The following is a 16,355-nucleotide window of genomic DNA, read 5'->3' as shown; positions in this document are numbered from 1 at the left end:
TTTTTTTTTGTTCGTTCGCTTTCGAGACTTTGCATTTCGGACGAATCATTTTTATTACCGCTTACGTCAATAGCAAACGGACCTTGGATCGTCCGAGACACAGTCCATGCTACGCGGAAATCAAACCAGTCGTCCTCGACTGAACGAGGAAGTTAAGCTTTTTCCAATCGTGCTCGAGACACTTACGACTTTTCTATACGTATAATAATTTTCGAGATTCTAATCTAGAATCGGTATTTGTTCACGGTTGCAGGCATGCCCCCTAAACCCCAATCCTCAACCGTTGACTGGGCAGCAAGAATTGTTGCAAGACTTCTCGAAGAGGTTCTCACCGGCGATACGTGGTGTGGTGGAGTTCGCGAAACGCATTCCTGGCTTTAGCCTATTGGCACAGGACGATCAGGTCACGCTGTTGAAGGCCGGCGTGTTCGAAGTGTTGTTAGTACGGCTGGCCTGCATGTTCGACGCTCAAACGAACAGCATGATCTGTCTGAATGGACAGGTGCTCAAACGGGAATCGATCCATAATAGCAGTAACGCTCGATTTCTCATGGACTCGATGTTCGATTTCGCCGAGAGGGTGAACTCCTTGCGGCTATCGGACGCGGAGCTGGGACTGTTCTGCTCGGTAGTAGTGATCGCCGCGGATAGACCAGGATTACGCAACACAGAGCTGGTCGAGCGCATGCACAATAAACTACGGAACGCTCTTCAAACTGTCCTGGCACAGAACCACCCTCAACATCCGGATATCTTGAGAGAACTGCTGAAAAAGATCCCAGACTTGAGAACTCTGAACACTCTCCACTCGGAGAAATTGTTGGCCTTTAAAATGACCGAGCAGCAACAGCAAATGCAAGCTCAACAACAGCACCAACAACAGCAACAGCAAACGCAGCACGTGATCAACGCTCAGCAACCGCAGCAACAACATTGGCCCATGGAGGAGGAACCACCTGCATCTTGGGGTTCAGCCTCGGATGTAACTCTAGACGAGGCCGTGAAAAGTCCCCTAGGCAGCGTGTCGAGCACCGAAAGCGCGGAAGTCGCTTCTCTAACGGAGTACCATCACGTAGCTCCTCCAAGTGGTCACCACGCGTCCAGCGCTCCTCTTCTAGCTGCTACCCTAGCTGGCGGTCTCTGTCCTCATCGTCGACGAGCGAACTCAGGAAGTACGAGTTCCGGCGACGATGAACTACATCGTGCCTCTCTCTCGAAGACGCCTCAGCCACCTCAGTGTCCACGATTCCGTAAGCTAGACTCTCCAAGCGACAGCGGTATCGAATCAGGCACTGAAAAGCCAGACAAACCAGCAAGCAGCAGTGCCAGTAGTGCACCGACCTCCGTCTGCTCCAGTCCCCGTTCCGAGGACAAAGAAGTTGAAGACATGCCCGTGCTGAAACGAGTACTTCAAGCACCTCCGTTGTACGATACTAATTCTCTGATGGACGAGGCGTACAAGCCTCACAAAAAGTTCCGCGCGCTACGCCAGAAAGATAGTGCAGAAGCTGAGCCAGCAGTGATCGTGCAGCACACGCAGTCGCAGCTTCATCTTCACCTAACCTCGCCACCGGCTCGAAGTCCGTCGAATCAAGTACAAGCTCAATGTCCTCAAACGGCCAGTCTATTGAGCAGCACGCACTCGACGCTAGCAAGAAGCCTGATGGAGGGTCCACGAATGACGGCCGAGCAACTGAAACGCACGGACATCATTCACAACTATATCATGCGCGGAGAGGCGAGTCCCAGGTCGCCAACTGCATCGCCCTCGCCGGCGGAGCAGTGCGCCTCCACGACCACGATCACCGCCCGTTCACCCCAAGGATCTCAAGGGCTGCTACAGTGCGCTACCAGCAGCTACTCGACAACCAGATGGCCCGCTACGTCCGTCATTACAACGACGACGGGCGCTCGGCAGCAGCAACAACAACAACAACAGCAACAGCAACAGTCTTCCTCGGACTACCTCATGGTCGGGAACTCGCCGGCCTCGTCGCCAAGGTACTTATCCGCGGCGGCGACGAGTAGTACGAGCACGAGTCCACGGCCTGCCTCGAGTACGGCAGCGACGCTCGTCCTGTCCGGCTGCCCGAGCAATATGATGGAGCTACAGGTGGACATCGCGGACAGCCAACAACCGTTGAATTTGTCGAAGAAATCACCGTCCCCATCGCCCAGGCCGTTGGTAGGCCCGTGCAAGGCGTTGTCTCTTGAAGCGTAGTGGTCTCATGGGGTCGCATGAACGTGTCTTGTTGTTCGTGACGGATGACGGGTCGTTGTTTGCCCCCCTCCTCCACACTCTACCAGCCAAGTCCCGCGGTAACGCAGTTACGGCGCTTACGGAGCAGCGCAGCCCACCTATTAAACGAAGCGACGTCACGGATGGACGGTGTGTTTCGTCGCGACGAATTCTTTTTTTTTTTTTTTGGTACAACAATGGTGGTGTATAGTTGGTGTCGCGCGCGCCATGCGCCGCTCCCCTCCCGAGACACGAACCATGGAAAAGTGCCAGGACGCTCAGCAGCGCGTGATAAACCAAATAATTTATTAATTTAAACTATTAAACTATCGAATTAAAAGAAAAGAAAAATGAATTGCGCGAGACACACGGAAAGGGAGAATACGGTGGCCAGGTGGCAAAACGCGAAACGTTCTGAACCAGTTTCGCGGACACTTGATATATAATGTAATAGGCGTGTCTACGCGATCAGAAAGACGGGGAACGAATTTGGGAGTGCAAAGTGCATGGGAGGACGCTGTCTGTTTTCTTTGTTTCCGCGCTCTCCGGCAGTACGTGTCGCGATCTATGGACCGTGGACGATGATGGGTGGATCGAGTCACGAAGCACACTCGAGAAAGTGATATCTCGATGTGTGTTGCCACCGGGAACGGGGGAAACACGGAGAGTTGCGTGCTTCTTTGAGATTCATCTCTATACCTAAAAACGGAAGCTTACCTACCCATCTACCTACACCTTACCACCTTATCGACAAAACTGTGAGAACAACAGCAAACAAGAAGGAGAGCTATCTGGTCTAGACGATCTTGAGAGATAGCGTGTCGATGCCCCTTTATAATAAAGGAAACAAGAAGAAGAAAAGGGCAGCAGTAATGGCGAGGAAAAGAAGTGGAAGAAGGAGAGGAGGATTGAATGTTACAGAAAAAATTGAATAATCTATCTTACATGTGATAATCATGGAAATCGCGCATCCTGTACAGTACTCCACCTCATTCATCGATCATCTACTCTACTATAATTATTGAATATTATTACAAGTAATTAATATTATTGTAACATGTGTAAGGTATAATAATCGTAAAAAAGAAACGTTATCATCTTGTGTATGTGCGCGTAGGGAAAGAAAAAAAAAGACGAGCGTACGAATGCGAGAGAAAAAGAGAAACATAGAGCGCAAGGGAGAGAGAGAAAGAGTATGCGTGCATGAAATCGACCAGGAACAAACACAAAAAAAAACAAGCGATAATAAGAGCAACAGAAACGAACGAATGGAACGTGAGCGTGCTTGTGCAAGTGAGTCGGGGCAAAAATCGCAACAAAAGTATAATAAAAAACGTAAAAACACGAAGACGCGGATAAAAGATATATGTATAGAAGGAGGAACGTTGAAGCGAAGAAAAATCGGGGAAAGAAAGAAGGAAAAGGTAAAAACAAACGGATTTTTAGATCGGGTGACTGTGTCTTCAGTCGGGAAAGCGCGCATTTTAAAACGGTTTTAAATAGTAGAAAATGAAAAAAAAGACGATGTTTCATTCAGAACATGTATATGAGACTGACCCGGCCCGTCGCGGCCTCCAGAGTTTGCAATCAACCGTACGTAGTACCTTTGTAAACCGTAAAACGTATCGTGCCTCTCGTCTCCATCGGATAAACGAGTTTTAAATCAACCATCTCTCTTTAACTTCCGATGTCAACCTTAGAATTCGGGTCGCGTCCAGTTGTTTCTCCTTATCGCGAAACAACTTGCGAGAAAGCATCTAAACAGTCGTGTTGTTCACCCCGCGAGAAAAAAGAAAAAAAACGGGAAGAAAGAGATATGGGACAAAAAAAAGACATGTGACGGAACGTGCTCGCACGTGGTGTCGCGTGTCGTTGCAAGACAGTGATGGATTAAAGAAAATACGTAGACAGATAAATATATACAGGAATAAATACAGCCATAGAAAAGACACGTTTACAGAGAGACGGAGAGGAGAGGCGGAGAACGCGTATGACGATAGGAGAGCGTGTGAGATGCGTGTGTGTGCGTGAGCAAGAAGTAGAGAGTCAGAGAATACGAAGAGTGACAAAGAAAGATAGAAAACGACAAGAGGAAAGAAAGAAACGAGAAGAAATGCGGAGAAAAGCGAAGTCGCGTGGTGTAGTAATTCGGCGTTAAAGAAACCATACAAAGTAACAACGGCGCAGTGTAAATAGTAGATTCGTAAGGCTAAGTCCTAGAAAGGCGCGAGTGGACGAGTTTTTTGCTTTTTTTTTTTTCGAGAAAAACGAAATGCTCGGTGAGAAAGGAAAGAAAGCGAGAGCGAGAAAGAAATATGTAGAGAAAAATATAGAGCGAACAAGCGTGTAAAAGAGATGAAAAAACATACAGTGCGAAGTTATATACGCGGCGGGTCGCCCCCGACGTGTTGTTGAGACGCCCGCCCCACACCCCCCTTATGCCCCCCGTAGTACAGTTGACACCGAGAAGTATCATATCGGTGCAGGAGAGAGATAAGGCATAGAACACAATGAAAAAAAAACAATAATGGAATGTAAAACAGTGAATCGTGGCGAAAAAAACGCAGCAACAACAACAACAACAACCTAGAGAAAATACACGAAGAAACACACGCTTTGATGTAACAAAACCACATAAAACATATATACACACGCGTATAGACACGGAGCAAAAAAAAAGAACGCATAGGTCAGCTCGAAACACGAAGAACAACGCGAGAAAGAGAATCATACACGCGAGTAAAACAATAGTAAGAAAGAGGAAGGAAGTAATAGGATGAAAAATGGTAGGGCAAAAAGTGACGCGAAAAAAAAGAATTGCTCGATGGGCACGCATAAAAACCGTTGTCTCGCTACTTTTTTTGAGCGCAGCACCGTTCGAATCCCCTCGATCCACACACGCAGACAAATTCACACACGTTTACACACAACCTTGAAGAAGCTTCGTAGTGAAACCACTCTGTGTATTTATTGTACTCGAGGACAAAGTCATTCCCTGCCCTTTTTACGCTGTGTATCACAAAGCGCAACACACATAACACACACGAACATACACGTACACCACGCTCCCTCGACTCGTTTTTTGACCCTTGAATCCTTCTTGCTGTCACCTATCGATAACCTCTACGAAACGAACATCCCCTTGTTTCCTTCCTGCAGCATATTAGCCAGTCCCCGCTTAGAGAGCAATCCAGCCATATGAACAGTTGTCCATCCGTATCATCGTAGCCGTGTCGAGCGTACATTTACGTGTACACTGGCTGCGATTTTTCCATATCTCAAGCTATTATCCACAGATCGAATCGCTATCGTCTCTTCAGCAAATCCCCCAGTTCGTCCAAGTATAATTGTCCTTTCCATGTCCAAGTTTCCCAACGAGTTCTCTCACAATCCTTGTCCTCAATACCCTGGATATGTCCCCGCAAGCGAACTAGCGTTGATATTCGTAATACTTGTTATGCATAAACTACACATAATGATTATTATAGTAAACGATACATAAAGTATGATATATTTCTCTATCCATTAAGAAAAGGAGGATGCAAGCAGCTGTTGTTTCTTGGTGGAAACTTGATATGAGAGAGAGAGAGAAAGAGAGAGAGCGAGAGCGAGAGAGAAACAGTGCAAGGCAGAGCGCAAAACAACAAAGATATAGGGATGAAGAGAAAACGTAAAAAAAAAATCATAATAATAATAATAAACGATAATATTGAATGGTGGAATGAATAAAAAATAAGAAAAAAACATTGTACGGAAAAAATGAACATACCGAAAGTGTACTGTATTACAATTGCAAGAATACAAACGCAGCCCCGCATATTGCCCAGTGAGCACGTCGTTTTGTACGCTTGGGAGTTGTGAGGTCGTCTGAATAAACATTGTCTGGTGAATTATACAGAATATCTTGTCTATTATTTATGCGTTTAATCCTTATCCTGAAAAATCCACCTTTTGGTTCATGGCTACTTTTCGGAGGAATCGCTTCCTTCTTTTTCAAGTTTTTGCTTCTACGAAAATAATGGTCTCTTCTGATTTGAAACTGTAGAAGTTTGCAGTTACATAATAAGCGATTGTTAATACGTATGGTATTCGAAGAAATATTGAAAGAATTGGAAATTTGTTAATTCAAAGGAAAGATACTTTTATTTCGGGACCATTTTCTGGTACACAATATTCGATGAAAGTTATTTGACAGCTTAATACATAATACAAAAGAAGAAAGATACTTAAGAGAATGTTGTGCAAATTTCTAGGAAAATTTACGATCGCTAAATTCTCGTAGTGTAAACGCATTAACTAAATTTCTATATTTTATAAATATTTTGTATAAGTAATAAAAATTACTTCCACTTTAATTTCTCTGTCATAAAGCATCGATCTTTTATTTTTCTTTCTCCAAATCGTATTTGTCAAGTGAAAATCATGGTACATGGCATTAAAATTATTTATTTATTCTCAAACCGGGAAAAACAAAGAGGATTATTGGGAACGATTTGCTGAGAAATGATAATAAAATCGATTTCGTAAGACGCAGAAAGTACACCAGTTAAAAGGAGAATTTTCTTCTTCTCGATCTTCGTCGTCCAGGAAAACGAAGTATCGTCTATTAATTGTTCCATTATCTTTTTCTCTTTCTGGAACAGGATTTAAAATTGAAGTCATGCTCTTAAAATGATTTAAGCGTCGTTTTAAAAATGTCCTCGTATCACGTAGCTCGTTTCTCGCCTCGAAGTTACAAGACACATTTGTGAATTCCAAATTCAGAAATATTTTACGCAAGCGACGTTACTCCTTAAGTGCCCGTTTTCTTACAACTTAGTTTTTAGTGCCGTGCAATATCACCCCTGAATATTTCAATACATTTCAGAAACAGGCTCTGCCTACCAGAAAAAAAAAAAAAATAAAAAAATAGAAACGCTGGATACATGTAAGTGAAATATTCTAACCATATTTACAATATTTAAGAAATAAAACAATCATTATCCACCGATGTTCCACCTTTTGAATTCTACTAATAAAAATACGAATTTACATAAATAATAAATATTCGCAGTCTATCGCTGTATTAAATATTTTTAGCAGTATCAGCTTATTTTATTCATTGACTTATTAGCCCAGCAATTGAACTCGATGACATGGATTACAATATCCGCATTATTTTTGTCCCACGTCTCTATGAAATATTCTAATTACATCTACGCTATTTAATAAGTAAAACAATTACCATTTACTTTTAGCTGCTCCACTTTTTAATCCTTCGTATCTCTATCATTCGTTCAGTCATAAAATTATGAATTTGCATAAATAGCCGCAGTGTGCTGCAGCCAAAAATAAAAGACAAGAAGGAGAAACCGAATAAAATGGAAAAAGGAAGAAGAAAGCAATAAACCTGTTTAACAGTTGAAAGCCGGTAGTAAACACGGGGTGAATCAGGAGGATTAATCGTTGCGCGAGCTGTGTTGCATAATTGGCCGGGGTTTCGAAGCATGGTAAAGGAATAGGGTTGGTGTAGGATTCTTCGAGGAATCGAACGGGGCAATGATACGAAGTAGCAGCGAATTCCCATAGCGGGTCACGGCGCGTGGCACTTCGTGGGCGTCGGTTGCCACGCAACCTATCTCACCTCTTCGCGTCCTATCGCTAACTTTCCCCTTTGCTTCCTGCACTTTCCACTTACCCTCTTTTTCCCCCTTTGGTCGTTTTCCTAACTCCGCCTACCTAACGTTGCATTATACGAGCACGGAGTGCATCTACTGGTATTAAAGCACGCGCACCCCCGCTTTCAAACCGCTCTGATTGCCACGGGACGAGAAAGCCGTGGGTGGAACGAACGTCAGAACTCGTAACGACGGAATTATCCGGGTGCGTCGCCTCGTTTTCACCTTTGTTCCGCTTGATCTCTTCTCTTAGCTTTTTATTTGTTTTACTTCATCACCTGGTTCATTCCTTTCCTTGATTCGTGCTGTTGTTTGTGTAATTATATTTTGCATAATAGCTGCAAGAATGGTATCAGTACTTACAGTGAGCGGAAGACAATTTATGAAATCAGATGCGTACAAAGACATCATAATATAATTACAAGATGGGTTTGTATTTTGTTGAGGTTGAGGTTGGCCGATTGAAGAACGAGTGGATGAATTTGTAATAGAAAAGTATATTGAAATAATTAAAGATAGAAGTATCATGTGTAAGTATATGCTGATTCAGATCCTTACTCTCTTAGTGTTACTAGACAATGGAATGATAAGGAGCACGTTCATATATTTATAGCAAAAGGACATTACCAAAAAAGTTAACTTTATAGCTTGGGCTAGAGGCTACAGGGAACATAAATAGAAATCTGTTTATTAGTTCTTTTGTTCCTAGACCTTGCAATCCAAAACATAATGTATATTCAAGGATACAATAATATGCACCGCTCCTTATTTAGAGTATTTCTGCGTAATAGTCTCCAGGTCATGGATATACGTAAATAAAGATGTAGAATTTTTCTTAAAGTAGTTACTTCAACATATTTAATAAGAGCAACGAATAAATATGACGTATGTACACGGGATATTATATGTAATATATGGAATACGACTGTTACCAATAATATAAAAAGCTTTCAGTATTAAAATTATAACAGCCGAAGAATGTGGAAAATTCATAGTGTATCACTACAGCTTCCTTTTATCTTCTATTGTAAACACATGAAGGTATGTAAAGACACCGTAATTCTATGATACGAATTTATATTTAACAAGAGTAATCGATAAACACACCACATGCCACAGAATACACGATTTTATGCAACTTTTAGTACAAACTTTTAGCATAAAAGTTGCCAAAATTCATCGAGTTTCAACTTTGAACCTTTTCCTATTCGCTGTATATCAGCTTCGTTTTCCATTGAAGTATATCTTTTTATCAGATTTTCTCATTTCACTTTTATGGCACTGCTATGAAAGTGCCACTAAGTGATACGAAATTTAACACCCTTAGATCTAATTGATCAGCGTGTGAATGTCGTAGTAAATACATACATCGTATCAACATCTTTCGTAGTCCTCGCAGACGAGGTAATATCGTATAGAAATGACTAATTTAGATTTTGGAGTATCATACGAGACGGTGGAATAGGTGGGTTGAAATTGGATGGGAGTAGAAATGAGTAGAATGGCAAACTAAGTTGCGAATGACATTTATTTAATTGTAGGTTTAGATGGAACGTTGCTGCTTGTTGCGCAGTACGACTTTAATTTTGGTTGTTACGTATATTACTTTCAAACTAGGATTCGTTTTTGTCCGACGAATAGTCACTCAGAAGCCGTGTGAAATGAAAATGGGTTTTAACAAATCTACAAAGTTCAATTCACCACTCTTCGTTACACGCAACAAATTCTCCGTAGGACTGATTTTTGATAATATTTATACACCTTGCATTATCAGCACTAATTTTCCTATACAACGTAAGCTTCTCGCAACATTTACGAAGCTGCAAAAATTCTAATCAAAAAAGAGATCCTATAACGTACAAAGCATTAGGTTGTCCGACAAATTTCCTTCGTTTTATGAGGAAATAATAGACGCACAAGGTTTTTTGTTTTATATTATTTTGTCGAATTACGTACGATCCATTTTGTTCTGTTGAGATAAACACCGTAACATTTCACAGACTTGATTTCACCTTTGCATGAAGCTGCACTGTTGCAAAGAACACGTTTGCGAAAGAAAGACACTTTTCGGGCAACCTAATATAGTTGTAGACGTATCCTTTCAACAGGATACTTGTAAATTATCCTGAAATGTTTTATTTTTCAATTTCTTTTCTTTCTTTGTCCGTCGTTAACTAGTTTCCTTTTACGAATGTAATTAATACATCGGATTCAGATTCTGAACAGAGATAGGATACTATTTCAGGACACTTAAAAAGAAAACAGAAAATTCAGCCTTACATACGATCAAAGATTTTCTCATTTCTGTTGCTCGTCTTTCGAGTTCTTCGAAAACACGTAATTCGTATCATCGCGTTTGAATCGATCGAACGCGGACGAACGAAATTGTCCATTCGATCGTGTCTCGATCCACAGCGTGGAAAGGGGAGATCGAGAGCCGCGAGAAACGGCATAAAGCTGCACATGAAGCTCGTTCATACTCGGAATTCAATTATCGGCCGGACCGATGTCGGGCATTGTCTTCTCAAAGGAGTCGTTCCAGCGGACGTAGCCGACTCGAGGCCACCCTTGACTGCCACTCTTGGCCGTGTGTGCTGTCCCTGGGCAAACGCACTACATTCCCAGACTGGGATTTAGCCTCCAGGACGTCCTCATGGACGCACACACCACGATTCGTCCGGTATCCAGCCCTCCTCCTCCCTATTTTAACCGCTGACTGAGCGTTTTAAGCTCGATTCATGCGTCTCTTAATCGTGGACAAACCACTTTATTCGTTTACTATTGTGAAACGAGAAAAAGTGCTCTTTATGCAGATTATATTTTTCTGTTTTTTAAGTACAGTGTACTGTTTAGCTTCTTTACATCCGAAGTATAGTTAACGATATTTAGCGAGCGAAGAAACCTTTGTTTCTTTCATTTCTTTAGTTTGGTGCTCTTAAAAATTTGAATTTGCATAAACATCCGCGGATTAATAATTATTACACCTACCGTCAAAGTTCTTTCAAAACATAAGTCAAAGTTCATTATGCAGTCTATATTCTTCTCACGTCCTTCGACTCTAGAAATTATTTATATGAATAATTAAGTTGAAATACATATGTATTCGGAGTGAGTCGTTTGATATTAACATCTTGGTCTACATCAACGCTATTGCTCTCGTTAAAAAATCTTCCAAATAAAAGTAGAGTGAGTAGCCTCGTGGATACATTTTATTAACGACGTTATTAACGTCGATCAGTTCGGTGAAGATCGATTTCGTCTGTTCAGATGGCCTCGTATGTTTTCCAACGCGCTTATCGGAGCAGCCCGACGTTTCTTATCAAGAAGCATTAACGCAGCGGTTTTCACCCTTTTTCATCTCCCTCATAAACTAATTACTAAAATTCTGCGACACGCCAAAGAATATGTTGCAATTTAATTCAAAACGGGGTGTTCACAGCGGATGGCTATTGTTACTTTTATCAGAAAATCTACGAGAAAAATCAATGTCGCAGACTAAATATGCTTCAAAAAATCTTGCCTCATACCGGTCGAAAATCGCGGGGTTAACCCAGTACAAACTCGTTCCTGTAGCGTCCAGACTGTTCAAACAGTAGGGTCGACGTGTGAATCTGGCTTAATAAAAGCGGCCGGCTCTGCTCGGCTTAAGGAGCGCGTTCAAGGTCCGAGCGAGGTCGCAGACACATTCGAGAACGGTCAGAGCATCCCCCCTTGCGCGAGAGAAACCCTCCCCCCTTATCAATGCGCGAGACAACGAGGCGGCGGATGTGGATCTCAATGAGACTTTGCATCGTCCGCTCTTTCCGCTTCGAGCGCAAACCGCGCCTCCTACGGGATGCAAGTGCGAGACACTTTGTCCTCCCCCTTGCTTTTTCTATCTTCCCTCCCGCCTTCCCTCTCCAACCCCCTTTTTGTCGCTGTCTCGCTATCTTTCCCTTGTTTCTTGCTTTTCTTTTTGTTCGTTTCTTTTGCCTCGCTAACTCGCGGTGGAACGACAAGCGACGAGAAACGTGGATGCACGTGATTTTTCACCGCAATATTCACTTTTTACTTTTAATTCTTTGCTTTTTTATGCCTCTTGCTTCTGTTGTTTATTTTTGTTTTCGCCTTGTTCGTTCGTTCGTTTTTCTTTGCCTTTTAACGCGATCGCGAAAGAACAGATTTCTCTTTCTCTTCAGATAACTTGTCTGGGTGTTTTGTAATAATTTTTATTCTTCCTCCACTTTCGCCTTTATTTCGGATCTTTTCTTTTTTTGCTCTTCGTTCGTTGATTTCTGTAGGCGGATGATTTTAATCGAAAAGGTTTCTCGTGTAATCCGAAAAGGGCGAACGAATGGATTTTTCTTTCTTTATCGACACCGTGTCCGAATGTTTTATAATAATTTTTATCCTTCTCCTAGTTTCGTCTTTCTTTCTGTTCTTTTCTCTTCCGCGCTTTGTTCGTTTTCCTTTATAGTCGGATGATTTTTATTGTTTTTAGTTAAGTCTTTCGGCTGGCTTGTCTGGGCATTTCGTGATAATTTCTTTTCTTTTTCTATCTTGGTTTTTCCGTTCCTCTTTTCTTCTGCTTCTTTATCGTTTTCGCGTGGGTGGCAATTGCGGATATTTTTCATCTCTTATCACCCGTGTTTCATTCGTATAATTTCGTTAATATGATTTTACTCTTATCCCGAGAGGGTGAACAGGTATTTTTATACAGAAAGATCAAGTTGTTATTTGTTAAGTAAGTTCGATAAAGATGAGAAAGGAAAAACGAAGTAAACCACGTTTTCTGCTCTTTTAAAAGGGAGCAATTTAAAGATTCATTATGCTGTCAGCAAATTCTATTTCGTGGGGCCTATATTTTTATTCTGATTTCCAATTAAATATGTATATTTGCCACTCTCAAATATTTCATAAACATTGCTGTAACTTCAGTCGCTAACGTTTGGCTTTCAAAAAAACCTCGCGGATTTATTACGTGTTTTTAAAAGCCTTGTATTTTGAAATTGACAGGTTATTCTGGTTTTTAGCTGTCCGATGGTGAAGTATCTCTGTTAGCTACTAGATGACATAAAAGTCAGAAAATCGACAGAAATTGACGATATCGTGCTTTTCTCTCGTTCAAATGTTTCAACGGGCGTTCTTTAAAAATCCAACAATCAAAAAATCGAATAGATGTCGATCGATGATAACGTGATGCTACTTTGTTAATGCGTGATAATTCTCGGATTACGAGGAATCACCTCTCGATGAATTCAAAATTGTCTTCTATATCTTTTGCTACATTTTTTAATAGAGAAATACTACCACTCTGTAATAAATTCCGACGTCAAATTTTGCTGTTGTTGTATTTTATTATTTATCGAAGGAAAAAAAAGAAATTTCCCATTTCTATTCAACCTTTGGAAATATCTGTTTTAGATTCGTTTCCAGTCGTCCTTCTTCGAAGATGTATCTTTAAACGTTTATTTCCAATCGATCTCTTACGAATTCTTTTGGAATTTATTTTCTACTTTTAGAACAAAAATTTGTAAAAGTTACAACGAGCTAGGGAAAAAATATCCTTAGAAGTTCGGACACGAAACCAAAACGAGTTTATTAGATGGGGTGTAGAAAGGAGAGGAGAGAAAAGGGTTTGACAAAAAGGACTCTCGAGCAGACATCAACGTAGGCAGTTGCCGAGCAAAGAAATCGCTACCAAGGACACTCATTTACATGACTATAGCTGAGATCAAAGAATTACGTATTAGAATATAATCACAGTAATGTATCTGGTCCCTTTTTCGTTTGAAAATTTTTACCTATTCCTATTCGCTGATCTAATTATTACCTTATTTCTAATTTACATCTTTATGTAATATAATCTCACCAAAGTATTCTCCTCTTATTACCTTTCATATCAAATATCGACTCGTAAATAAATTACCAATTAGTCTAACGAACTACGTAAATAAATTAATTACCTTACCTTATATTAATTATGCCGTAAATAAATTGCCAGTTAGTCTAAGTGACCTTTTCACAGAGGCTTCAATTGGCTTAGTAAAAACAAAAAAAAATATAAATGTCCATAGTTAAATGTACAGATATAAATGTAATAGTATAGTGTAATAATGTTCGTTCTACGAAAAAAATTTTTTGCTTAAGGTCCATATTCTTCTTTTTCTTTTTTTTTTTAACTTATATCCACTAAGATATGAATTGCCATATACATTCACAGTTTAGAAATAAGGAATGCTATATGTATAACACTTAATCTTCTTTCGAACTAAACCTACTTTTAGTCACAGTCAAACATAGTACAGTGTAATAATACGCGTGTACACAGTTCAGTGTAAATTCAACAGTGTAACTGTTCGAATCGCGACAAGTCATAACGAAACGAGTGCTAAGTGTACGACTTACGAAAGTTAAGAACGATAATTAGCGCAACTTAAATAGCTGTAAAGAAAGTCACTGAGAAGGGATTTAATAGTGCTATAGTGAACTAACAGTAATATATCGGTGCGACGTTTAGCTGGATAAATTGGATCAAAAGAGAATTTCTTATCGTCATTCACGAACCCAACTCGTGTGTGCAATAGTACGCGAAGGCTGATAGAAAATCGAGATTATACGCGGCATTGATACTATTTGTGAAAGCAAATAGGCGTAGTACGGTCTACGAGCTCGAAGCGAGGGATTTTATATAAAAATTTATATTAAATTACCTTTCTATCGTCGTACGTTCGTGATACTTGTTCAAGCTTCCGCGTAAAACCGTACGATAGTTTAATATTTTAACTCACAAACAGTTAATAGAATTTATCGAGACAAATTATGCTACCGTGTTATTTTTAAAATAAATTTGTAAGACTTTGGAATGTTTTCACGTGAAATTTATATTAAATCATATATCTGTTGTTGCATGTTTTTGGAACCATTGTCGAGCTTTTGCGTATCAATCGCAATTTAATAATTTAAATTACAGTTAGGTATTTAATAGGATTTATTGAGATAAATCATGCTATTATGCCGTTTGTAAAACAAATTTCATAATTTTGAAATGTTTTCATATAAACTACCCTCCAACAGAAATCTGAAATTTATGAACCTAACTTGTTCGAAGTTTTCATCTCCTCTAGCGCTCGAACGATCCTTTTTCTCCACTGGAAACGATTTTCTTGGTTGTTGATTTAATACGACTCGACCAACAGGAATCAGGGGATTCGTCCGTGGAGGAACGTTATCGAAGCGTCACATCGATTTTCCTTGTAATTTTCCCTTAAAAGAAGTCCTTGCACAACATACGTTAAAGTGAATACGTTTCTTAATATAGTAACATCGTCAATCGTATCTGATCATACTGTCCCTTGTCCTTCGTTCTTATATTTTAATAAACATCCTAATCTTATTATAAACAATTTGCGACAGTCAAAATCACAGTGGTCTTCTTAATAATTACCATTAATAATTACAATCTCCATTCTACAAGAGTTTGAAAATAATCTTATTCGCAAATAAATCTGGCAAGTGAAAATTTCAAGCATCGAACCGACATGACCGGACGAATTTATTTCATTTCGTGAAGCAACGAATCTCGTTTTTCTTATGTGAGTAGTCAAGTGACCATTTTATGAGTGTAATTTAATTCAAACTACATTTACATGCTTTATGGGGTAAATTTCTTTCCCCCTCTCAAAATTATATATTTCAAAATTTATTTCCGATGTATAATGCATTAGGATACAGCATATGGGAAATGGGTTTAGGAAAATTTGCAGTCCGATTTGGTACGTTGAAAACAGAAACAGCGAGGAATTTCCTCGAGACGAAGCTCATAAAACTTTCAACGTTTCACGTACTTCGCGTGTTCGTTCTTGCATCGTTCTTGTACATTTTAATTTCCCGTAAACATCGTTCACAGCTTAGCAATACTTAACGGATCGTAAAACCTGTAATTAAGAACGTGCGAAGGAAAATCTCAACTCCCTTCGGGCAATACAATTTCAATCAGCGAAATCAAATTTACAAACTCTCGACTCTCGGACCATTCTGTTTGTTATGTTTCCTTGCCGTGCTTCCTCTTAACAGCTTACCTACGCACCACAACTGCTTTTTTTCGAGGACGTACAGTTTCGACGAGATTATCCAGGATTTACCACTGCTCTCAGCTCTCGTTCTCTCTCTTTTCTTTCTTCCTTTTTTTTTTTTTTTTCTTTCTTTACATTCGCGAGCCCGTGGATGGATGGTCATGATCGAAGGGTGTCGGAGAGATCGACGCTCCCCTTTATTAGGCTCGTGACGTTCTTCCGGGTGAACGTTCCCTCGTCCTTCGAGGCCTCCCACTGTGGCTCGTGCGCGAGCCTCCACGTGGCAAGGTCACGACCCGCGCGAGAAAGCAACCTTGCCCGGATCTTTCTACCCCTCGTCGAAGGGAGGATTTACGAGCGTACGCCTACCCGGCGAGGCACGCGCGCACCCTGACACTCCGATAC

General features: G+C 40.7%; 1 protein-coding gene across 5 annotated transcripts in view; it reads left to right on the top strand.

The window, feature by feature from the left end:
- Positions 1 to 4,921, top strand: part of LOC126917888 (nuclear hormone receptor E75-like) — a 213,243-nt gene extending 208,322 nt beyond the window's left edge. For all 5 annotated transcript variants that reach the window (XM_050725290.1, XM_050725287.1, XM_050725288.1 and 2 more), the window contains one exon: positions 254 to 4,921. In XM_050725290.1, coding sequence (XP_050581247.1) covers positions 254 to 2,221 — 1,968 coding nt within the window. In that variant the 3' untranslated portion in view covers positions 2,222 to 4,921. The remainder of the gene's footprint in view (positions 1 to 253) is intronic.
- Positions 4,922 to 16,355: the final 11,434 nt, after the last annotated feature.

This window comes from Bombus affinis, chromosome 6 (genome assembly GCF_024516045.1).
Source record: "Bombus affinis isolate iyBomAffi1 chromosome 6, iyBomAffi1.2, whole genome shotgun sequence".
NCBI classification, from domain to species: domain Eukaryota; kingdom Metazoa; phylum Arthropoda; class Insecta; order Hymenoptera; family Apidae; genus Bombus; species Bombus affinis.
The sequence above is the reverse complement of the archived record's forward strand: the minus strand, read 5'-3'. Positions and strand labels throughout refer to the sequence as shown.